This window comes from Pseudopodoces humilis, chromosome 5 (genome assembly GCF_049639895.1).
Source record: "Pseudopodoces humilis isolate 2021_Gansu_Grassland_sample_001 chromosome 5, ASM4963989v1, whole genome shotgun sequence".
Taxonomy (NCBI): Eukaryota; Metazoa; Chordata; class Aves; order Passeriformes; family Paridae; genus Pseudopodoces; species Pseudopodoces humilis.
The window spans coordinates 2,461,976-2,487,454 of NC_142204.1; the positions used below are offsets into that span (position 1 = coordinate 2,461,976).

At 39.8% G+C, this 25,479-nt stretch overlaps 2 protein-coding genes across 7 annotated transcripts in view; one reads left to right on the top strand and one right to left on the bottom strand.

The window, feature by feature from the left end:
* CALD1 (caldesmon 1) overlaps positions 1-15,568 on the top strand; it is a 152,905-nt gene extending 137,337 nt beyond the window's left edge. For 4 of the 6 annotated variants that reach the window (XM_088055025.1, XM_088055028.1, XM_014256078.2 and 1 more), the window contains 8 exons: positions 211-351; positions 6,775-6,818; positions 6,915-6,993; positions 8,250-8,381; positions 9,334-9,429; positions 11,842-11,922; positions 12,166-12,199; positions 13,860-15,568. In XM_088055025.1, coding sequence (XP_087911151.1) covers positions 211-351; positions 6,775-6,818; positions 6,915-6,993; positions 8,250-8,381; positions 9,334-9,429; positions 11,842-11,922; positions 12,166-12,199; positions 13,860-13,891 — 639 coding nt within the window. In that variant the 3' untranslated portion in view covers positions 13,892-15,568. The remainder of the gene's footprint in view (positions 1-210; positions 352-6,774; positions 6,819-6,914; positions 6,994-8,249; positions 8,382-9,333; positions 9,430-11,841; positions 11,923-12,165; positions 12,200-13,859) is intronic. The other 2 variants (XM_088055026.1, XM_088055029.1) reach the window with 1 other exon arrangement.
* A 650-nt stretch (positions 15,569-16,218) lies between these two features.
* LOC102105938 (aldo-keto reductase family 1 member B10-like) lies at positions 16,219-25,016 on the bottom strand. Its single transcript, XM_014256015.2, has 10 exons — positions 24,837-25,016; positions 23,878-24,045; positions 22,152-22,268; positions 21,422-21,499; positions 20,841-20,963; positions 19,762-19,868; positions 19,001-19,082; positions 17,979-18,062; positions 17,035-17,117; positions 16,219-16,713 (listed from the first exon to the last, which is right to left on the bottom strand). Exons 1-10 carry the CDS (start codon positions 24,903-24,905, stop codon positions 16,671-16,673), a joined length of 954 nt encoding a protein of 317 aa, XP_014111490.1. The 5' UTR covers positions 24,906-25,016; the 3' UTR covers positions 16,219-16,670.
* Between the last annotated feature and the right edge of the window lie 463 nt (positions 25,017-25,479).

A 25,479-nucleotide genomic window follows, 5' to 3' on the forward strand; every position in this document is an offset into this window, starting at 1 on the left:
ATTTGGTGACTTGGCTGTGAGGAGGATCTAGGGCAGATCTAATTGTGTTCCTGATGGATTGGCATTAACACCTTTGTACATTTCAGGCAGATCACTGAACTTTCTCAACTGGCATAAAAATCTGTTTTTAGAAAATCTGGTAAATGTTTGCAGGGCTGCACACAGCCTTGTGATGGTGATGTAGTTCTGAAAGTTCTGATATTTTTTAAGGAGGAAAAGAGGAGGATGAAGGAAGAGATCGAACGAAGAAGGGCTGAAGCTGCTGAGAAACGCCAGAAGATGCCAGAAGATGGTGTGTCTGAAGACAAGAAGCCCTTTAAATGTTTCAGTCCTAAAGGCTCATCTCTCAAGGTAACCTCCCCACTGGCATCTATTTAAAAACATAAAAAAAATTAAAAAACATACATAAAAAACAATGGGGTTTGTAGTCCAAACCAACAATCCAACATGAAAAGCAACCAGACCTGAGAAAATGCTTTGATAGACTTAGCCTGAACCCTCTAGCTGAAAGACTTCATTGGGATGATTGAAAATTTAGAGTTCCTTCCTAAAAATAGAGACCAGACTGGCAGCTGTCTCTTCCTGATGAAGAATCTCCAAAAAGGATCTTCAAGAGAAAATTATTTTTGAAACCTTGAGCTGCATTACTGTGTTGTTTTTAATTTATTTTAGCAGTGCTTTGTGAGCTGGAGAAGAGTCATAGAATCATTTAGGTTGGAAAAGATCTTTTAAGACCACAAAGTCACAAATGTTCCCTCACTCCTTCCTCATCCACAGTTATTTTCTTGCTTGCCAGATTACTTTGTCCTTAAGCATATTCAGCCTAATCATCATTAATAGTAACTGAGCTGTATGGGAATTCTAGCTTATGTCTAATCCCCCTAAAAATAACATCTAGAAGTACTGGGCTGGATTTCATTTTCTTACATAACAAGAAATACAAACCTCACCCTTCTGTTGCTGCAGGATTTCTAAATGGCCTTTTGTGGCCTATATTACATTAGAAGTGTGATAAATCAATTAAATGGTCTTTCAGCATGGAAGAGGAATCCTGGCCCCACTGAAATTATTGGGAGTATTGTTTTGGAATTCAGTCCAGTTCCTTTCTCAGCACAAGCTCAAACTGCAGACCTATTAATGTTTTCAAGGACATTTTCCTTTTTTCATTTTGCTTCATTAGTCATCTAAGAATCCAAAATGTTTGTCAAAAAGGCCACTTAGTGGGAGCTAGGAGAGAAAAGAACCAGGTAGCAGCTCATTGAACCATGAACTGGATCTCCATGAGGTTAAAACTGTAACTGTTGAGTGAAAAATTGCATTTGGACAAAATTAGTTTTCCACTCACAGAGAGCTACACTTTGGTCCAGTCTGGGGATTCAGGTCTGTTTTGGGTCCAGTTCTAGCAAATACAGAGTATAAATGTTTTTGAATGGATTTGCCTTTTGCTTTTAAGACACATTTGAATGTGAAATACTGGAACAGAATGCACACAGCTGTAAACAAAGATTGCAAAGCTTCAGGACTTGCCCCAAGTAGTTAAACCTGGTCTTGCCATTTTGGTTGCTAAAGATGATGTCTATAACAGACACCATAAATGTACAGCTTCTTCCCAGCCCTCCTGGGAGGGCTTCCTTTCCTTCTGTTTATTGAGATGCCTTTTATGACATTCATTTGGAGCTTTAATTCACAGAAGGCTCAGAATGGAGGAAATTGTACTTGAAAACACAAAGTAAAAAGGATATTGATCCTAATTTTGGGGAAAGTGTGAAAAAACACCGGACTTGGCAGGAGGCTAAAAGCTTTCAGGTACCTTTTGTGCTGATGTTACACTATTTTAAGTGTATTTTCAGAGGAAAGCTGAAATTTTTCAAATGTTATTAGGCATCCAAGGTACAATTTTTTTTTTCCTTTTTTGTGCTGGGTTTTGTGTCTTGTTAGGTAGAAGTTGTTTGCTACAAAACCTGATATATGCAGCTCTAGACATTTTTTTCCTCTTTCTCTGTTTCTCTGTCTGAGAAATTGGTGATACTCCACAGATTCCAGTCCAGTGTCTGTGGGTGGCCAGTGTAGATATGCAATGCTCTAGAAATTCACACCCCAAACTGTTTCTTGGCATTCTGTGGTCAAGAGCTGAGGGGAGAGTGATCTCAGTTTATTAACCTGATGTGAAACTTGATGTCAAAACCCAGTAATTAGAAGACAATCTATTTTGTTACCTTTAATTTGGACTGACTTCTCAGGCTGGTCTCAGCTGCTTGGTACGCAGCTCTCTCACTGTCTGCTCTGCACTGCCCAAGTTATCTTTTGATTTGTAAAGCATCTGGCACAGGTTTTCTCCCTTGATGGATGTATCATCTTGTTAGATCTGCCATGAGTCATGTGAGAATCCCAAATGCACCGTTGTGGGTGGGTGGTTGGAATTAATACTGAAAAAAGGGAGGTTCAGTATTAAAAAAAAATAAAAATGTATGATACATGAGCACGTTCTGACTTCTCCTGGGTCACAATCTGGCAAAGCACCTTTTTACTCTTTCCCTGTCCTTCCTGATGTGATAAGCTTTTGGGAAGAAAAAGAAGTTCATAGGAGTGGCTAGTGTGAGGAAATTTGGGTGTGCTGATTGCCAAGGGAGCTGTGAGAAAAAAGGAAAGAAGGGAGCTTAAGTGAGCAGCAGCGTGGGATATTGGCATCCTCTGGATGCTGCAGCTGTCCCTCAGGCAGGACTAGGCTGGGAGACAAAGATGTGCAGCTCCTCTCCATGTATGACACAGCTCATGGATGCCCAAAAGGATATATATATATATATATACGTATACAAAACATGCATACGTGCTTATATTTATACAAACCTTCTGGGATTGGCCTCTAGAAATCACAGTTGTGACAAGTCCTGTTGTTTTGACTGGTAAATACGGTAAAAAAAAATGAGAATTAAGGTTTGTTTCCCTCAAACCTGAGACACTTCTTCAGCAGAGCCACCAGAAGTGGAGTGACAGCACGAGGGTTGGTTCCTTCTGAGGGGACAGTGAAAAGAAAACATGCCAAATAAATGCAGGCCAAGTTCATCACTAGCTCAGGGACAGAAGCAGCCTGGATTTCTCAGGGCTGGGTGAACACCCTGTGGGCTGCAGTGGTACCAAACTTCTGTTCAACCTCTGTCCTGTATCTTAATTTTTTTTTAAGTAAGGACAAAGCTTGGAACAACCTCTGCTGCTTTCACATCTACCTGGTGCTTGTCCTTTCCTTAATATAGTTGATTCAAAACATGATGCACTCAAAGCATGAAATTTCCTGGAAAATCTTTGATCATTTTACTTTTCAGAGGAGTTCATTCCTCGTGTTTTCTTTGGGAAGGAAGGTTACTGAGTCCTTGTGTTCTATCAGGAGAGAACAGGATATTCCAGTGCTAATTCTCCTCTGGGGGATGAACACCACCCCTGGAGAAATGCAAAAGCAGTTGGGTGTCGAGGGGAGGGAGCAGTGGCAGGAGGCTGGGACGTTCCTGTCTTTGGAGAAAACATCTCCTGGCAAACATGTGCCAGCCAGAACCCTCTGCAAGGCACTGCTGACAGCTGAGCCAGAAGATAGGACTTTTCAGAGACATTCTTTTCTTTAAAGACCTGTCTTGTCCTATCTGATGATTGCTCTCAATACCTGACAGCTGGGGCAGTGACTGGAAAGAATTTGCACACAATCTATTCTTGTGGCAGAGGGAAAACAGAATGCTAGGAGCAGGATGTGTGACATTTGTTTTTCCCCATCTTTGATGCTGATGGCAGCACTTGAGTCTGGAAGGTAAATTGAGCTAAATTCTAAATTGGCACACTCTGCTGAGATGCTGCTGACAGCAGGAAAAAGCATAACTGTGCTTAATGAAGCAAGAGACTGTGTTAGCCACTCAGGGAGGATAAGGAGAAGCCTCTCCCAGGGACTACTCCTCCAATGGATTCCCACTAGGTCCTTCCACATGTTGGATATGAGGTAAAATCAAAATACAGGGTTTCATTTCTCCCTCTGTTCATTTTTTATTCCCCTTCCTCCTTGACACATTTTTTGAGAGGAGTTTTCTATGGATCCATTTGCGAGTTTCTGTTGTGTAATATCCAATACCCAGTTTAAAACTCCTAAAAATGGTGTAATACCTTTCTGTGAAGAGTGTTTTACTGGGAATATCCAATAGTTTTTGTTTCCTGAGTCATGATCTCATATTGTGTGTTAACTCATTCTTTCTGGTCATAATTTAATTAGAGGCTGGCAGGTTGACTTTTTTGAGTGTGTGTTCTGAAAGTATTCCATGGTGACAAAACACAGCCCAAGCTATTGAACAAGATCCTGTTAAGATGAATACAGTAAAAAGATTATTTTTATTTCCTGGTCTGAAACTGAGAAAACATCTTTTGTTAACCACTTTGCTTTGCCTGTTTTTTTTACAGATCTATTTTGTCATACTGTTCACTGTATGTGCGAAATGTTTTAAGTTCTTTGCATGGAGTTTGTGTGATGTGCAGTGAGTAAATGATCTTTAGGTGTTGCTGTGCAGTGTAAATGTATTTGACTTTTTTGTTGAGTACACCTGTGCATGGGTTTGTTTCCTCTGGGTGTATTTGATATCTGTTTCTGCTATGTTTTGGGGAGGATATTCCACAATAAATCCTCACACAAAAGTGCAGAAGATATTTTATCCCTCTGTGCAAGGCAGAAGGCCTTGCCCAGTTCTTAGGGTTTCTTCCTGACTCCTTCCAGTTTATTTTCTGGTTTTGCTTTTCCACTTTTTTCTTCTGAACAACCCCTGACCTTTTCCTGATCCCACAGCTGGTCCTCTGAGAGCCTCTGTTACTAGTGGGTAAAGAATGAACCCACTTTTGTCCTTTTACTTTACAAGGATAATATTCCTCTTCCTTCCCACCTCTTCCACCAGTGCCCACTCAAGTCTGGTTTTCCCCTCTGTGCAGAAGCATCTCTCCTACCTGCACATGAAAGAGAGTGAAGATCCTGTAAATGAATTATTGGGCAATATCCTTGAGTCCTGGTTCTTTGGGATAGTCCATGTTATTTGTCCCTGCTTCCCACCAGGGTTTCACTGATGCAGCTGGGGACAAACTGGGGACAAACTGGGGACAAACTGGGGACAAACTGGGGGCTCTTGCTGGAATAACCCATCATTTTGATACATTGACACAGAAAATCAGGGGAAAACTTCTACTATACCACAGCAGGCGTGAGGCAGCGTGTTTGAGGTGACCATCCTTGGTCTGTTTGGTCACTTTTGAACCATTTCCTTGCTCTTTTTGTGGCATTGCTGCACTCCTGTGGGTGAAAGAGCTGTAACCTCTTCCTGTGGGTGTGCAGAGCTCCTGCCGTTCTTTTGCTGCCACCTTGTGACATCTCTCCACTGAAACAGGATTTGTCCTAGCAAATCCCATCTTCGCACTCAGGACTGCTTTCAGCTCGTGTTTTGGCAGCTAAAAGTGCTAATGGAAACTGCTCTGTAAATTGTGTGTGCGTTTTAGAGCTTCAGAGGTGCCTTTGAGCAGGATGGGTGGTAGCTGGAGTTCCTCCAGGGAGCTGGTTTGGCAAATTCTGCACTCAAGTGAACTGAGCTTTTGCTTGCAAGGGCTTGAGAAATAAACCCTGCATGCCCTTTGATGGGATTGCTGTGGGATTTGGTGTTCTGGGATAGCCTTGGATGCTAAAGGCACTGAAGAGAACCATTTAAAGGAAAGGCTGTCACTGCCTCGTGTTGAAGGCACGAATGCCAGAGCAGTTTTACTTCAGTTAAAGTAAATTGAACATGGACAGACCCTGCTGGGACTGGGGAATCCCCAGGAATCCAGCCAAGGATGATTATTAATCATTTCAATCCCCTGGAGCTGCTTGCATGTATTTTACTTCTAAGTGAAACTGTAGAGCCTGGAGTGATAAGTGGGACAATGCAATGTAGATAAGACTTGAGGAAGTTTGATGAAAATATTTCTTGACCCAGAATACAAATAGATGCACATGCTCCCCATTTCCCCACTGTGAAATGTTTTAAAACTTTATTCAGGGATGGAGTTTTTTGTTTTCAAAGTATTGAGAGATTTGACAGAAGTCATATGAGACCTTCATGAGTCTTCCTCCCTGGAAATGTCACAATATTTTCCTATTTATAGAGTAGAAAATAATGATGAAATGTCAGATACCAGGTTGTATAATAACAGCTGGTAGATACTGATTCAGCAGTGACCCTGCCTGAACGTGAGCAGGGTTTACACTGATGGGTGTTTTGGAGCTCAAATTTAAATTGTTAGTGTCCTCCAAAAACATGAGTAAGGGAGGCTTTGTGGCTGAGCTCCAAACCTGGCCTAGTCTGATGTCTCATCTCAGAAAAACTTGATTTAATTTGCTGTCTATATCAAGAGATACGTCCTTGCTCTTGTGTGGGAGATGTGAGGACGACACAGGTTTTAGTGGATCTCAGTCCCTTCCACAAGACAGACTCCTTCCCATTTCCTCTTTCTGTGTTGTTCATTTATTCTCCTGTTACATGTGAGGCACTGAAGAAATCTGTAGGGTGCAAACATTCATGGAGAAAATATATCCATTTTTATGAATCTGCAGCATAAGAGGCTCCTATCTATAAAACCTTTGTTTGTGTGTGTCTGTGACATTTCTGTTGGAATGTATCTCTTTCAGACTGACTTTTTTGACATTTGAAATGACGTTTCAGGCTGGCCTTGCACAGGCTGGCTCTTTATTAACTTGAAACTTAAAGCTTTTGTTCCTCTCTTTTCTAGATAGAGGAGCGAACGGAATTCTTGAACAAATCCGCTCAAAAGAGGTAAATTAAAGAAACAATAAGTTTATTGCAAACAGTAGTGTTTAAGTGGAGAGAAAATAATTCTTGCATTTATTTTTTTTTCCCCACTTCCTATAGTGGTATGAAACCCACCCAGACAACAGCAGTTGTCTCAAAGATTGACAGTAGACTTGAGCAGTACACCAGTGCAATTGAGGTAAGTTAATTCCAGTAAATGAATCTGGTTATTAATTGCTTTGTGGCCTTTAATCAGCCTTTGTTTTGCTGTTCAAGAATTGCAGGGTTTTTTTTGATCACAAACTCTTCCTTAATGTGACTTCAAGAACAAAATGCTTGAGGCACATCTGTAACCAACACCTAGAGGTGTATCTAAACAAAACCTCAGGTTTGTGTCTTCCCTTTCATGCTGTTCTGTAAGCTTGCAGTAGCTTTGGAGGGTTCAATCAGCACCTTGAGTCAGTCACATCCTCTGCTTGATGAGAGGCAATCTCTCATCTCATGACAGAGATGTGCTCTGTCAGCACAGAGCTGGTGGTCATGTTGAGCAAAGCTGGCCTGGCAGCTTATTTAGAAGAAGAAGGACCTGGCTCTGTGCTGCTGGCTGCCACCTCACAGTGAAATTCCTTGGCAAAGACATACTCTGCAGAGAACTGACAAAAGGGATGTCAAAATCACATCAAAACGCAGAATTTGACCCCAGGTGTTTTTGGCAACTGTGCCTAAGAGCCAGAACTGAGGGCTTTTTCTGTCCATGGTCAAATAGGAGATTGATGTCACTATAGCCAGCTGCCATCTGACCTGAAATATTTCCTTTGCTGAGCTTCTGATACATCCACAAGTTGCCAAATCTGACTTGCTTTGCAATTAGAGAGGCAAAGCATGACTCATACAGGTCCTTATTCTCATCAAACCTATGATATGTAAAATGTGCAAGAATTTTGAAAAGAAGGAGGAGGGTGAATTTGGCCTGGTGTTTTTAGTAACCATGCAAAAGACACATTTCTCCCAAAACACACCCCAAAACTCCCACCCAACTCTCCACTCTGAAAGAACACCTTGTTTCAAACACACTGTAATTGCTGAGATTTACCCCTGCAATGCTGAGGTTCAGTTTTCTGGGGCAGATGGAGCAGTGTGATGCTGAGTGACAGAGCAGCCTTTCCCCCTGCCTCTGCAGAAGGATTTCCCTAGCTCAGTCCCTAAAAGAGCCAATTTTCCAGGATCCAGGTGCCAACTATGATTTTAAAGCCTTGGAGCAGTTGTGTGCAGAGCTAAGTTTTGCCACGGGTTTTAGGAAGGCAATAAACGCAAAAAATAAGAGAGCCAAAAATAAAATGTTTAAATAAATATTTAATTTTTAAAAATTAATTTTTTAAAAAAAGAAAAAAATTGTAAAAAAAAAAAAAGCCACTTTCACAGCTGGGTGAACACCAACTGGCAATTCTTCCCCAGGGCACAAAGGCTTCAAGACCAGCTAAAGCTTCTGACCTTCACGTTCCAGCTGAGGGTGTCCGCAATATCAAGAGCATGTGGGAGAAAGGGAATGTTTTTTCATCACCTTCTGGGACAGGAACACCAAATAAGGTATGTGTTTAATTAAACCTAGTGATTATAAAGGATTATGCTCTGGATCTGACCTTGCTGTTTGTGTTCCTCTGAGTGAGCCAGCCTGCTCCTGTTGACATCACTGCTGAAGAATATCCCAAAGGATCCTGAAGACCTCAGAAATCCACAAGATGGTGTGGCTGCAATATTAAATATAATGGAAGAATTTAGTGACCTACTGAGCTCAGTTATGAGACATTCCAGAGCCACATCGGATATCTTAGAAAAATACATCTGGGGCATTCAAGCAGAGTACAAAGAAATTCTTTGAGTAGGGCAAAATTCTTCTGGGGAGCAGAAGAGATTTGAATAAGCAGGATAAGGATGATATTTTCTAGATAATTCATAGAAGTATTTGTGAGGCCTTTATCTTTTCTATGTAAACCCTTAAGGCAACATTTTCATTCTGTAAATTGATGTGAGTTGCTGAGCATTTATCAAATGGCAAATTGATGAGCCATGGATTGAAGTGGGTTATTACAGCCAGTAATTACATTTTATTAATTTGTTCTCGCCTTTTAAAGATTTAATGTTTTAAATTCTAGGCCATTTCTTAAAAGTACCACTGTATGCTTTTTAAAAAAAATTAGTTTAACAAGAGAAAAAAAGTAGATTTGAGCTGATGTCTTCTCTTTAAGCTAAAGGTTTTTGGAGTTTGGGGTTGTGGTAGAAACAACACATTTATTTATTTTATTTTATTTATTAGTCTGACATTTATTACTGGGGCAGCAGTAAAGTGAAGATGGTTTTGTAGGATTTTTGAGACCTAGAGGGCAGCAGCACTGTGTAATTCATAGGGACAATGTCTCTGAGCAAGCCACAGGCTCAGTGAGGACCTCTCTGCTAAACTTGGCTTTGCTTTAAATCTAAACCATGGTAAACAGAGCAAAAGCCATTCAAGGTCTTATGACTGGATTTTATCATTTTGCAGGAAACTGCTGGACTGAAGGTTGGTGTCTCCAGTCGTATCAACGAGTGGTTGACCAAGACCCCAGAGAGCAACAAATCCCCTGCTCCAAAACCTTCTGTAAGTGAACTTGGAACAGCCTTCTCTTCTTTCCTGGGGCAGAGGGAGCTTCCTCCACCAGCTGATGGCCTTGGGAGGAACTCTGTGTCCTCTTGGAAGCTCACAGAGACTCCTTGGCAGTCAGAAAACGGGGACAGGAAACAGGGAAGTTCTCACCTTAAAGCTCAGGGAAGCAGAGGATGACTTTAATTCACCACCTGTGAAAGGCTTTACATTTAGAATTTACATTTACAATTTAGAAATGACCAGCCACAGACCCCAGGCTGCACACTTGCTCACACTTGGAGTTTGGCCCTTGCCCTGTAAAAAAAATCTTCCAAGTATGTTTTAAAACACAACTGGAATAATTTAGTTCTTTCTGAGCCTAAATGTACCTCCAAATGAAGGCCCTTTAGCCTGCCCATTAATTCAGCCAGAATCAGAGCAGAAAATACTGTTGAGGTATTTATAATAAACTCATTATTTCATTATTATCACTCAGAACGTGGGAAGGAGCAGCAGGAGGTAACTGTGGGGTGGGGAAGGGTAAGGATGAGGAACCAGAATGTGGGTGTCCATATTGGAGAATTGTTTGTGATGTTGATGATTCAGCTTCAGGATTTTGTTCAAGAACTGATTTATTCTCGTATCCTTGTGCATTGTTTTTCTGCCAGTTCACCTGCCCTTTATAAAAAGTGCAAACACTTTCTCAATTCACACTCCTGTTTGTCCTAAAGAGGAGTTTGAAATTTGCAGCGTTGTCCAGTATAGACCCTGCCTCCAGATTTTTCTCTCTTTCTTTTAAGTTGAATCTTTTAGACAATGTAAAACTAATCTCTTGTTTTTCCCTCAACCAACTGTTTCTATCTATGTCTTAATTTCCTTCTTTCTCAATAGATTGCTCTTTCTTCTTTCAATGTCTCTGCTTGAAGGATCACGCCCTCCTCCTATTCTTCTTCTTTGGGGGTCTGTTTGCTAAGTTGGTCAGGTAAATCTGTTTATAATTGGCTATGAAGGTTTATATACATCTATAATGTGTGATTTTTACTTTTTCTTAGTCAGGATAAACCGAAGGGAAGCCCAGAATTTCTTATTTAGCAAATAACTTCTCACCCCCATCACATTGTGCCAGAGTAAAGAAACATTCAAAGTTTTTGTGACCATCAAGATTCTTCTGGAGTTTGAATATTTGAATTCAGGGCAGAGCAAATATTTCAGTTCTACCATGAACCTAAATCACAGATCACAAATCATTTCAGGACTGTGGAAATGGGTTTGTGGTGGTGTCCCCTGCAAGTGGCTTTGTGATCAGGTCAAAGTTGGCTGCTTTCCTCCTTCTTTTGTTAATGACCTCCCTTTTTAAAGTGCAGAATTGGCTGCAAGTTCTGATCATCAGCAACCCTGTGTGGCTGCAAATTCTCACCAGTTCTCTGCAAAATACCCCTTGCAGGAACCTCATTTCCATTCATCACTGAGCATTTTACAGGTAGAAATTCTCATGTGCAGAAAACTTCCCTGCCTACATCCCTGGATGGCCAGTAGGAAATGCTGGAGGCCGTGCAGGACTGGAATACTTGCTGAAAAGGAGAGCACTGATGTCCAAAATTGTTTGAGTCTCTTATTTGCCATGCACAGAGGTAGATATCAATCCATCTCCCCAGCAGATGTCATTTTCATTTGCAGCCCTCCTTTTCCCCAAAAAATAATTGACATTTTTATAGAGTTTTGGTTAAAGTCTCCATAATACACTCATTTTCAGAGAATACTACTATTCTTTAATGACTTTACCTCTGTTTTGGTATGTTTTTTTCCTGTCAGGCTTGTGATGGGCACATCCTAAGGTTACAAGGGATGCAAGGGAAATTAAAATGGATATGAAGGACTACAGTGATAAGTGCTGAAATCTGTATTTAAGGATGTAGGATCTGCTTTTCTGTTGTATTAAAAGTCTAACTCAATTTTTTTTGCACAATTTTAAATAAATAAGTAATTATTTTTCCAAATAAAATATTTTGATTTTGATCTAAAATAACCAAGACAAGCTACTTTTGAATTCCTCCCTAGCAGAAACATTGTCCCTGAGAAAATGTGGGGGTTTTTTCTGCAGAAATTGGATTTTTTTGTTTTTTTTGTAAAAAACTGATGGTGCAGTAATTCTTCACTACACTCCCTAAGTTGTGCATACTGAGTAAAGGCCAGTCTGTGCCACATGAAATAGATGCAACAGAATTGTTTTTTGTCTTAAAACATGGATGTGTTTGGAGTTATTTTGTGAAATATAATTCTTTATAACTGATAAACAATGTAATATTTACCTCTAGTGGATGTTCCTCAAATTCTCTTGTGAGGAAGTTGCATTGTAACCTTTTCTGTAACAAAGGAATATAAACCTGAGCTAATGTTGGTTTCTGTTCTCTGACATTTAAAATACAGGATTTAAGACCAGGAGATGTATCTGGCAAACGCAATCTCTGGGAGAAGCAGTCAGTGGAGAAGCCAGCTGCTTCTTCTAAGGTAAAAACACTTCTGGGCAGCCTTGAGAGGAAAATATTCTGTTCCTCACCCACCTTTTTATCTAGAGAAAAAAGCACAATGAGGTTCAGAAAGCAGTGTCTGGCTTTTCTATTCCTGTTTGGCAGAGCTGTGTTATGTGTGGACATCCATCCTTTGTATGGGGTTGATTTTCTCTTCCTGTTATAAATAGCAATGTTCTCCTACATGGGATTTTAATAATGGCTTTTTTGCTTTTTCAAACAGGTATCAGCTATGGGGAAAAAATCAGAGACTAATGGTAAGTAATGCCCATAATACACACATTGCACCTGTTTCTATAGTTGAATATCATATATTTTTTATATATCTTTATTATATTTTTATATTATATTTTATATTATATTTCTATATTAAATTTCTATATTATATTTCTATATTATATTATATTATATTATACATAATATTATATACTCTATTCTAGTATATATAATATAATATATTAATATATTATATTAATTATATATAATTATGCAATTATATATTCACATATATTCATATATATATTTACATCATATATAAATATACAAATATATAAAAATATATATTAATATACATTTTCTATAATATATAAATATACAAATATATAAAATACATATAATATATACTAATAATTATTTATATCATATAGAATAATATTATATTATATTATATTATATTATATTATATTATATTATATTATATTATATTATTATAACATAATATAATAAAATATAATATAATATAATATAATATAATATAATTAATATAATATAATATAATATAATATAATATAATATAATATATAAAGATAAAAAATATAAATACATTTATATATTAATATATAAAATAATAATGTATATTATGTAATATGATATGATATAATACATAGTATAATATCTATTAATGCATATTATACATATAATATAAATATTATACATATAATGTTAGCATACATAAATAATAAAATACTACATACAATATTTGATGATATGCATATAATAATACAATGCAGATATTTTAATACCTATTATTATATAGTACCATTGCCACATTTTTGCACAGGTGTACCTGTGTTTTAAAATTCTGCAGCTGCTCATGTTGATGCCCAGAACTCCTTTTTCCCTTTGCCTTTCACAAATTCCATTGCAATGTCATTGGAACACGAATGGCTGAGAAACTGCTTTTGCTGGAGCTGTGCACTAATGTTCTTTTCAAGGCAAAAATATTTTTTTTATTGTCATTTTTAAAGCACTGGTTGGTGAAACACAACCTAGTTTTACAGAAAGAAATCAGCAAAATTGCCCTCTTAGCTTTTTTTTTTTATTTTAACCTAAAGCACTCCAAATACAGCCAATTAAACTCATTTTATGGCTGAGAACCAGTTGGGGAGAATGGAAGTTTGCTGACCGGTTTAACAGCTTTAAGGATGTTTTGCAACATCGATTCTTTACTGAGGGAAATGATCAAATATAGAGAAACTCTTGGTTTTCTACACTTTAATGTGTGCACAAACATTTTTAGTGTTTTTATGTGAAGCCAGAGGTATGGTATACCTGTGAACTCTTCTTTTTGGTTTAGAGTGGTGCAAAGCAGAATTGTTTTGCTCCTCTTGTCCTTTTTTAAACCAAAGTGTCAGGGGAGAGGATTTTGGGCTGGCTCAGGGTTAGTGCAGCTGTGTCCCCATGGAAAGTGTTCTCCACCCACAGGAGCTGTCCCAGGGGTTTGGGCACTGCTGAGCCTCTCCTCAGAGGCTGAAATCTGATTTTTGTCCTCTTGGGACCCACCTCAGAGCAACCCAGTGCATGAGCAGAACACTCCCACCCCGTATCCTTACCTGTTAACCTTGAGAGCTGTGCCTTTTCTGTTCTGGAGATGTGTTTGGGTTCTTTCAAGCCATATTTAATCTGTCTCTTTCTCAGCAGGTTTGAGACAATTTGAGAAAGAACCATAGAAGGCCCTTAAAGATGCTGGACCAATCAGTTTGGGAGAAGAAAAAAAAGAAAAAAAAAAAGAAAAAAAAAAAAGGAAAAAGTGCTAAATTGTTCTTTTTATATTTATGTTTATTTACCAAAATGTCTTTTTGCATTATCCCAGTTAAAACCATGTATATTAGCACTGTATTTAATAATCAGTCTAGACATTCATCAGAATAGTACTGCCTTTGCACAAGAGCCTTTATTCCTAAAGAAACCCATGCTGTGAAATATATAAACTCTCCTACTGACACTCATAAATATGTATCTGAACAGTGATTTCAGCTGGCATTTGGTCAACCCAAAAAGCATGTAAAGTAAAGTTGCTTGGGAAAGGTGTGCAGTAAACCTATAAAAACAATGGTTACTTTTGTAAAACAGAAGTCTTTTTTTCTTTCTGCACTTTAAACTAAGGCATGGAAGAAATATCTTTAGTTGACAATGTAATATTTTCTGTAAGTTGCCCATGTCATGAGAAATACTGCATCAATAACGTGTTTTAATTTTTTTTTTTTGTTTTATACTTTTTTTTTTTTAAAGTATCAATTTTTCCATTCTAGTTTAAGTTAATACCTAAATTTGGATGATTATGTTAGCTGACAGCGGTACTGATACTTCTTTTTGTTGTTAGTGACTAGTAATGGAATGCAATCTAGAATATATATACACACATAGCTTTACAAAGTTTAGCCTAAAGGCACTACTAATGGTAGAATGCTTTAATATGTGCTAGAGTATTATATTTAGCAATAAACATACATAATTAGCCAATATCACAGCTTAAAAAAAAAAAATAAAGACAAAATCACACACTTTTCTATAGTAAGATTTCATAATTGTCAGTAGAGGTATGGTGAGATAAGTATTAAAAAAAATTTAAATGTCAGTTGCCCAGAAATGGGTGATTAAAAAGAAAGTATAGTTTTTAAAAGAGGAAAAGGTAAGGGTATAGAGGGTCAAAAATAGGTCACTTGTATAAAAACGTTGTAGTTTAATTTATATAAAACCACCATAATTAAAAAGAAAAAGATGTAAAGAGAGTTGGAGCTTGTTTCAAATGACTGTACACTAAATCTTGCCATCCATCAGTGCCGTACACCAAAATGAAGTAAACCTCTATGATGCTTCTTTTTACCTCTCTCTCCTGAATACCTTATTTACAGATGTTTTTGTTTGTACATAGTAAATACTTGGCTGTAAGACATCAGCTTGGTTTGGATTTACATGCCATACAGTTTAGCATTGACATCCTACAGAAGATGGGGGCATAAACTGAGCAACTCAAGTAGCCCCTGAGCAAATTGTGAACAGCTTTGCATCAGAGCCCCCCAGGACCTCCCTTATCACCACTTCCATCTCCTGCAGCATCTGGATTCTTCCTAAAGAAGTGTAATATTCTGTTCCAACCCAAAGCTGGGCTCCCTGCTCAGCTGAAACATCTTGTTTACATGTGGAGATGCACGAAGTTTTCTGTAGGGGGTGAAACTGTGCCTGGCATTGTCTGTGAGTTGTCATGGTTTTTTTGTTTGGGGGGGGGTTTGTGAGCTCTCCTAGGAGTCTTTCAAAAAACATCTGATGGCTGCAATAAAAACAATTTGTTCAAAGAAATGTATTCTGAAACTGCATCTGCAATAAATGGAGTATTCCCATCAGCAGCCCCCTGTTTGTCAATGAGTAGGGATGGACCAGTTGCTGTAAGTGGGACAGGAATTGTGCTAATTCCCTGTGAAATAAGGTAAAGAACCCCTAAGGATGTCTCTCCTGAATGCCACAAACCAGCTTGGCTTTGGCCTAGCAAAAATCAATCTGAAAATATTTTACAGCAATTTACTGTCAGCCTGTCTCAGGGTTTGCTCTGGTGATTTTGAAGAAGGGTTTTTTTCCGTGCTTTCCTCAGCCTGTGTCTGAGTGTAATATTCTGGATGCTGCCAGCAGAGTTGCAAAAAATCTAAGTTTATATTTGAGACTCCCAGTCTGATGTTGGAGGCAGCCCTTACATTCATCTGGCTGGATTTTACTGTGAATTATCCTTGCCCATGTTGCTGTCTTCACCCTTCCCCACTAATCACACAGGAATTCAGTTTTTTAGGTATTCAGAGGAAGGGCTGTGTGGGGCAACAGTGACAACTTTGTTCTTTAGATCCCAGCTACAGCACAATCCTGTTTTGAACAATAAACCACAAAGTGATCTGTATCTCCTGTCCTTGTACAGAAATTATGGAAACCTATTTGTATCTGTATTAAAATTTAGAAAAACATGCCAAACTATATAAAACAATTTAAGGACTACACTGATCTATTTTTGTTGTTGATAAAACTTTATTCATATAAAATTTTAAAGCATTAGAAATACACTCTGTAAAAATCACAAATATATAAAAAGCAACTGTTCTTTGGCAGTGACTCATGAGTCACTGTATGACTGACCACAATGGAGGTAACATATAAAAAACTCCATGTAAGTAGCTAGTTTTTTGTTAAACACGTCTCTAATTAAGGAAGACCAGATAAAAAGGAAATGAAAAGACACCTTCTTTTTACTATTAATCAAAGCCAGATTTCTGCCAAGCATCTTTACAAAAATCCCACCCTTTTTGCTGCTTTCTTACATCAGTCAGTGCTCTCCTCCTTAAAAAAAAAGGAGGAAAAAGGTGCTGCCCATAATGATTATCAAGTAGAGAAGAAATGAAGGTCGAGCTGGAGAGAACACCTGATCTGGAAGGAGTTAAATGGAGGTCTTGCAGGAACCACCAGCATTTAATACTCTGCTTTGAACGGGTAGTCCTTGTGGTTGACAGCTCTGAAAAGAGAAGGATTTTGTTATTCAAGTAGTGCAGAAAGTGTTCTGAACAGCATTTCCCTGCCCCACTGCCAAGGTGCTCGAGTCCTGCAGCTGTCATTAAATAATATTAAACACAGCCTTGTGGAAAAGCCCCTCCAACACCAATATGCTGGAGGGAACACTCTCCAAAGGGATCTCCCTCCTGAATTTCCAGGACATGCCTCAAAGTTTAAAATATGAGCTCTCCCTGGTCTTGGTCATGTATGTTTTCAAGACAGGGGGGATGAAAATACAGACAGAAACAGGACAAATTGATAGGAAGGATAATAAGGAACGTACTGGACCACTGGAACTGCCCTCCAGTTCCTGTTAAAGCTGAGGATGACATCCATCTCCTTTTTAGACAGTTCAAAGTCAAACACCTAGCAGGGAAAGATAAAAAAGAAACAAAACAAAACTCTTTTTAGTTAGATTCATGAGTAGTCAGCTACTAAGTGTGCTTCATGCACTTAGGACTTGAGTCCTAATTGGATTAATTAATCATGCATTAAGCAGAGTTGATCAATTCTCTTATTTCTCAGGCAAATAACAACCCTTGAAGCCATCAAAATAGTTCTTTTCTTTCTGAGGTGCTGTTCATGGCAAGGTCTCACATTTCTGGGTGGCTGAATGCCAACACCACTGCACTTTGTGTTGTAATGCACACAGAGAAGTTTTTAGGTGCTCAGGGTGTGTCACAAATACTGGAGGTAGATGTTCTGCTCTAAGAGAGGACTGCTGGGTATCAGCTGCAAGTAACTGTTAAATAATCTCGGTTAATCATGTAAGAGCTCTTGCTAGGGGTTCATAGGAGAAATGACTCCAAACCCTCTCACCATGGATTGAAAGCAGCACAGAGGTGTTATGTAAGATGCCACACCTGATGAGCAAACATCCAGCTAAACTGCACTGCCCAGGGCAGCCACAGCCTCAAAGTGAGACAAACTAACAGCTCTGGTGGTCACAGCTTGTTCCTTTACACCCTGAGGACTTGCTAAGCTTTCCCCCAAGGGCAAGCCCAAACCTGGGGGTCTCTTTCTGCAGCAGCAGAGCTCAGACCACCCTGGTGTAACTCATTTCTCTCCCAGCAGGAACAAAATGCTTTTCCCCAGGTGGTTTGGTAGTGCTGAGCCCCAGTCTTCAAATCTCTGTACCCCCCTTCCAGTGACTTGGTGCTGCTTGGAAACACAGAGGGGCTGTGGGTGCATCAAACCAGGCAGCAGCATCTCCAAAGGGAACTTCACCTTCATGTTTTCCTCAACACGGTGTGGCTTGTCAGACTTGGGAATGACAATGATGTCTCTTTGGACCAGAAAGCGGATCAGGACCTAGGAAAGAACAAGGAGGAGCACAAACAGTGTCCTGAGAAATCTATTCAAACACATTTTGTGGATTTATTTTTTTTTCCTTTTAATCTACAGTTTCTTTTTCTACAACCATATTCACTCTTTGGAAGATCACAGGTTTGCACACAGGAGTTTGCTCACACATTTGCCAGCAAACTGGCAAACTGTAATTTCTTCAAGCCCACGTTGTTTCTACATTGTGGCTTTTGCAGGACTTGTTTTGGTTTTGTTTAGGGTGGTAACAAGGGGAGAAAAATTATGATGCTCTGGTTTGTATTATGTGAGTGCTCAGACTCAGTGAGCATAATGATGCTACAGATTAATTTGGGCTCACAGGTAAGTATCTCACCAAGGTTCAGCCTTTGAAAGCCCATAAAAAGAAAAACATTTACAGAATTTAAAAGTTTCCCCTCCCCTCCAAAAAAAAACCAACTATTGAATGTTTTCATCCTGCTCTGCCTGTCTTAGAATATGATTGTCTTTGATGGCATGTGAACATGTGGCTTTGTTTCAGGTGCTGCTTCTGCACACCCCAGGCACCAACTCATTTGTGTGACTAGCAAACTAATAGAGAAAAAAGAAATCTTAAATAATCAAGCAGCTTTCAATAATTCTTTGTGAACATGAGCAGGTTAGAGCCAATCAAATTACAGGACTGTTCTGAAGAATGACTTAGCTGGAGAAAGGAATATAAATTTAGGAAGGTGAACACCTGAGGTAACCATTTCTGACCAGTCCACCCCAAAACTTGGCACTCAAGACCTCCTTGAAAACAGCTGATGATTTTTTGAAGACTATTAAGAACTTGGGCAGAAGGAAGAGTCAAGTTCAGCCCCATTAGAATTTAGAGAAAATAACATCTGCCAGGAGTGGCCTGCAAGACATCTGAGCAGGAGGAATAGTTTGTTCTGGCAATTTACCTGGGCAGGGCTTTTCTGATGTCTAGCTGCAATGTCTTTAATCTTGGGATCATCCAGAAGGGTGGGATCCCCTGGCTTAGCCCTGTTAAAAAATAGAGATGGTGGCAGTAGAAAGGTGATAGCTGCCCTGTAGGAGCCTGACATCATGGGACATAATCTGCATCAAGGCAACAGAATTCTTGTCATTTCACCTCTATCATTTACTTACTATTATTATTATTATTATTATTATTATTATTATTATTATTATTATTGTTGTTGTTATTATTATTATCATCATTATTATCATTATTATCATTATCATTATTATGATTATGATGATTATTATTATTACTATTATCATTATCATTATCGTTTTATCATTATTATCATTTTATCATCATTATTATCATTATGATAATGCTAATAATGATTATTATTATATAATTAATAATACAAATAATATATAATATATAGAAGTATTATTATAATGATAATGCTAATAATGATAATGCTAATAATGATTATTATATAGTTAATAATTCGAATTATATATAATATATAAAAAGTATTATTATAATGATAATAATGATAATTATGATAATAATAACAATTAATAATAATAGTGATAATGATACAATTAATAATAATCATGATAATGACAATGACAATAATAATAATAATAATAACAATAATAATAATAATGATAATAGTAATAATAATAATTTTTCCCGGTTGAAGTGCAGTGTTTTGTGTGCAGAAAAGCTGCAGTGCTGTCTTACCAGGGGCGGTTAGGAGAGCCCAGGGGGCTGTATGCAGTCACAGCCAGCCCTTTGGATTTACAGTACTTGACCAACTTCTCCTGGGTCAGGTATGGATGACATTCCACCTGCAGGCACAGGAAGATGGCTGATAAAGAGGAAGACTTTGCTGAGCTGCAGAGCTTTACATTTTAAATCCTCTTGGATCACAGAAAATGTGAAGACTTCACTTCCAGTACCATGATTCAAATGTATCTCATGAAAAAGTTATTAATGTCACAGCAGCATCTAGAGGCCTAGCAGAGAACAGCCTTCTCATGCTACATATTACCCACAGAAAGCAAAAAACAGACAAGAATGGAAGTGTTTTATTTGTGGAATCAGGGAAATGAGCCTCCCTGGACCGCTGCAGGGCAGGATTGCACCCTCAGAGGGGCAGCTCAGAATGCCTCAAGTTCATTTCCTGCTCTCATGCACTCAACCTCTCCTTTCCTCAAAGAACCTGTACCGTGGTTATCTCACACCTGAGCTGCTGTGGGGACTTCCCTGGGCATTCCCCACCTGGAAGAGTGGGAATTACATTCAGCACCCTCAGCTGAGTGCAAAGAAGCTGGAAGAAAATCAGAAGGTCCCCTAAGCTGCTGCTGTGCTGCCATCATATGTTACATAATCACATAATTTGTTATGCAATTGTACTCTTCAACCTCCTTCCTATAATGGAGTGGTTTATTTTATGTTGAAAAATTAGTAAGTCTAGTAATAATAATGAATCAATAATAAATTAGTAAGTCCCATGCTGGTGCAGGAACTCACAGTAGGGATTTTGCTGGATATATTTAGGATTACTCTAAGTATATATTGCATAAATTATTTATATAGGACATGTATAGTGTGTTTATATTTTGTATGAATTTAGGTGTCCTCTAATTATATATATACACACACACACTCTCTAAATATATTGAATACTTCTAAATGGAAGGCTCCAGCCTCATGGAAAGGGGCTGGATCTAAATAATCCTTAAAGTACTTTCCAATCCTAATCCATTCTATGGTTCTGGACTGCAAGGTTAGCTGAGGAATGGAAACAAAATGCTCACCTGGTTCATTACAGGTTTGTGCTTCAGTCCTGGCTTGTTCAAGATTCTTTCAATCTGCTCGTGGTTGAAGTTGGAGACACCAATGGCTTTTACCAGACCAGCATCCACCAGCTCTTCCATGGCCTAATGAGAAAGGACAACCAAGGGGAAGGGATGAGTTTGGTATTACTGTCAAACTACATTATTTTATTTCCCTCAAGCTCCTGGCAAATGAATGAACAATTCATGCTAGATTAGATGACATAAAAGTACCTCAGTTAATAAAAGAAAACAGACTCCTAACTGCACTAACACCCAGTAAATTAACAGCCACACCTAGATTAATCTAAAGGGTTGGTTCTACCTTTTCTGTGTATCCAAGTATTTCAAAGACAGCACCTACAGTGCTGACAGCTTCTTTCCCTTTAGCCTTACTAAAAACATCCCCTTCTTGCTCCCCAAAACATGAGATACAAGCAACTCTCTGGCTGAAATACAATTTTGTGTGGCTGTCCTTCATGCCCAAACATACCCCTCAATTTCATTTTGCACACAGATCTCTGCTCCACCTTTTCTGCTCTGAAGAGCAAATATTGACTCACCTCCCATGTGTCCAGAAAATCTGCATCACTGGGAATGCTGTGACCCTTGTCATCCAGAGGATGCAGCTCTTCACCAGCCTGTTAAATTAAAAATAATACACTGACTTTTTAAGTGTTGAATTTCCTATGGTGTACCAGCACTTTGGACTGCATTTACTGGCAGCAAGTTGTTTAAACATATTGCATAACTAAAAGTGATGCATGTCTGTTAGTATTCTCTTTTGGGTGGGGGCCACATTTCACAATATCAGTGCCTGCATGCAAAGGGTGTGGGATTAGTAATAATTATGTAACTTTGGCAGATCTGGAGAGAAGGGAACAGACACCCCCCAGCCCCTTTGTTCTAGTTTCTTATTTATTTTACACAGATGCAGATTGGGGGAAAAAATACATTCCTTCTGTGCTGTGCTTAATTTTTCACTGCTGCTTGCTTCAGACCAAGCCAACATCCCCAAAAACCTTGATGTCCATGCTGTAACCACCTGTGCTGGTTACCAGAAGACCCAGGGGTGCTCACACTTACATTTCAATCCAAAAGGCATGAAAAGCCAAACTCCCATGCTAAAACATCACTTTTTTAATGACCAAATTCTTGCTACCACCAGGATCAGGGAAGAGCCAAAGGAACCCCATAACCCAGCTGGGTAATGAAGATGGTCACAGCAAAGATGAGAGAATGCAGCGTGTTCCTGGGGGGCTGAGGGAGGAAAGGGGTGGAGAGCAGCACTACCTTGAATCCCATGGGGAAGTGCATCAGGTAGAGGTCGAGGTAGTCCAGTTGGAGGGCAGCAAGGCTCTTCTTGAACCCCACCTTAACCATGGGCTTCTCATGGAACGTGTTCCACAGCTGTGGGAAGAGACCGAGCCCAGCTGTCACCGCACAGCTCCCACAGAGACACACACTTGGGGGTCTGGGAGGAAAACTCCCTCTCTGTCTTGATAGGACATTTGTGGTTGGGTTCTTTTCCCCCTTGGACTGAGATTGATGAGAGAGAGGCAGTTTTCTCTTGTTGTTTATTCTTCTCTAATCTATATGACATATATACAAGGCACAAGGAGCTACATGCACTAAGATAGAAAGGTGCAAAATGGCCAACAAAGAACTTCTTCAAGGTTTTTTATATGTCCATTTACCCAATTAACAAATGCCAAGTTAATTATTTTTCTTAGTGACCCAATGACCCAACTCCTGTGAGCTGCACTGTGGCATTTTCTATTCAATCACTCATTACTACCCAAAAACCTCTGGAAGAAGAAGATGAAGAAGAAAGAAGAAGGAAGAAGAGACAGCACCCTAAATCCTCCAGCTTGTCTTTTGTTTTCTAACTAGTTTAAACCTTTAACTTTTTCAGCTGGTGACTTAAGAAAATTCTTTAATTTATACACTCACACTCTTAGTTTTTCCATTTAACAGTTGTTTTCATGTTGTTATATGAAATTCAGTGTTTTCTTGGATGTCAGAGCCAGGTATCAGAGATAAGGGCACTCACTCTGTGCCTCTGCCTACTTAAGTCAGCAGATGCTGAAGATGAGGATGGAACATTTCACTGTTAAAGCAGGACAAACACTCCACAAATCCAGCTGTCATGAAGGTGGAGTCAGGATTCCCACTTATGAGAAGATATTCTCAGATATAAATGTAACACTCTGTCAAGTGCATGGGACACAGCAAAGCTGTTAGCAATTATTTTTTTCAGCCTAAATTTTGACTACTGAGTAGCTCTTTCTGTTCCTTTTAAATGTCCACACTGAGAAGAGTTGTCAATTTTACTTCATTTTTGAAATCAAAACTGAAGTTGTTTAAATAGAAGAATGAGTATTATTAAATGAAACCATGCTATTTAACAAAAACAAGGCTTAATGTGGAAAATCTTAGTTATACTCAAAGTTTTCTGGTTTTGCTGGTAAAAACCCCAAGTGATAAATTTATTAGTTAGTAAAATCCTTTTAGGTGAGGAGAACTTCTGGAACAAGTGGGTGAGATAAAGGAATGAAGAAAACACATATAAAATGCTTTGATTTCTGTTCCCTTTCAGGATTTGTATGTGACACAGTTTGCAAATGTCTTGCTTAACACTGATGAATCCAGACAACTGTGGGGAGGGGGGGGGGGGTTGTGCGGTTTTTTGGGGTTTTTTTGGTGGTTTTGTTTGGTTTGTGGGTTTTTTTTGTGGTTTTCTTCCCCTTATCTTCCTTGGGTGTGTCCAATTGAACACCCAGAATAATTGACTTAATCGATGTGAGGAAATTATCAGATCAGTAGTAGCTGTGATATCTTTCCTGAGTTGTCAGCAGTCCCTGATAAAGCCAAGTCCAAATACAGGGTGGGACTTTTAAGACAGAACAAGAAAACCACGAAGTGAATATCAGAGAAGGGAACTGTGTTACTTTACAGGTACAACAAAGATTTCTCTGCAAGAAAAGCTAAATGCCCCAATAAGTTTGCATCCTTGTACCTTAGTGACAATGAAGAGGTCTTCCCGTTTCACAGCTCCCTCCTTGATCTTCTGCTGGACTGCATTCCCTATTTCATTCTCATTCTGGTAGAAATAGGCACAGTCGAAGTGGCGGTAGCCGGCATCAATAGCAAACTTCACCACCTCCTCCACCTTTCCCGGGGGAGCCTGAAAAGCAAACAGAAGCCAACCACGAGTTTTTCCTCGTCCCCTTGCCAGGGCTCAGTGACAGCTCCACACATCCCCCCTTTGCTGGAGTTTCCTCCTCACCGGCACTAAAGTGAAACCCGACGGAGTTTCCAGCGGGGAGCGGGCACAGAGCAGAAAGGAGTTTGTTTCTGCAAGCCATCATCTTTATGCCAGCAGCATATCCCCTGCCATTTCCCCTCTTTGCTCCCTGTGTTGCCCAAGGAGTTTCGCCACTTCTCCTCCCCCAAATCCTCCCCTTCCCCAAATCTTCCCCAAATCCTCCCCTTCCCCAAATCCTCCCCCCGCAGACCCCGACCCCATCCCGCGGCTGCGAGCCGCTGCCGCTCGCTCTTTTGGGTGGGTTTCCTTCTCTTCCCCTCTAGTTTTTTGCGCCTCCTCCCACCTCCTCCAGCCCCTAATTTATATTTTTTTTGGCTTTTTCCCCCTCGGCTCCCCGCGGCCCCCCCGCCCGGTTGCATAAGCGGCCGCCACCGGGCGCTGCGAGCGCCAGGCAGGGCACGGACCCGGATTTTAGAGCGGCGCTTCCTTTTCTATTTTGTATCCTTTTCTATTTCTATTATTTTGTATCCTTTTCTATTATTTTGTATCCTTTTCTATTATTTTTGTATCCGTTTCCTTTTCTATTTTGTATCCTTTTCTATGATTTTTTTATCCTTTTCCATTACTTTTTTAAATCATTTCCCTTTTCTATTTTGCCGGTGCTTTAACTTCATCCCGCATCCCGGCATCTCCCTCCCTGCCCTGGGTACCTGCCAGGTGCCCAGCCCCAGGGCGGGTATCTTCATCTTGTTGCTGAGCTCCACGCAGGGGATGGCCATGGCGCTGTCTGTCCGTCTGTCTGCCCGTCTGTCTGTCTGTCTGCCCGTCTGTCTGTCTGTCTGCCCGTCTGTCTGTCTGTCTGCCCGTCTGTCTGTCTGTCTGCCCGTCTGTCCGTCCGCCCGCCCGAGGCCGCTATAAAGGAGCGGAGCTGCCCCGGCCCCGCCTCGCCCGGTCCCCGGCGGCTCGCAGGGGATGATGCCGGAAAGCCTCGGGGCTGATGTCGCTGTTGTTGTGCTTTGAAAGCGTCCCGGTGGCATCGCCAGCCCTCGAAAGGAGGTGGCACTTGGGGACAAGGGCTGGGGACAGGCTGGACTCGATGACTTTGGAGTCTTTTGTGATTCCGTGGTGCTGAGAGAGAGCCAGGAGAATTTCTGCCTCTTCGCCAAATGGATTTCTCGTGTCTGTGAAAAGTGGAAAATTATTTTTTTTCATATTTTTTCCCTCAAAAGCATTAGGTTCACCTGTTGTTCAAGGGGAAATTAATGAAATTATTGTGTTTTAGCTGATTTCTGAGTGCCCTGTCTTTGCAGAGGGGTGGGCTCCCTGCTGGACCCAGTCTGTGGGAAGGAATCT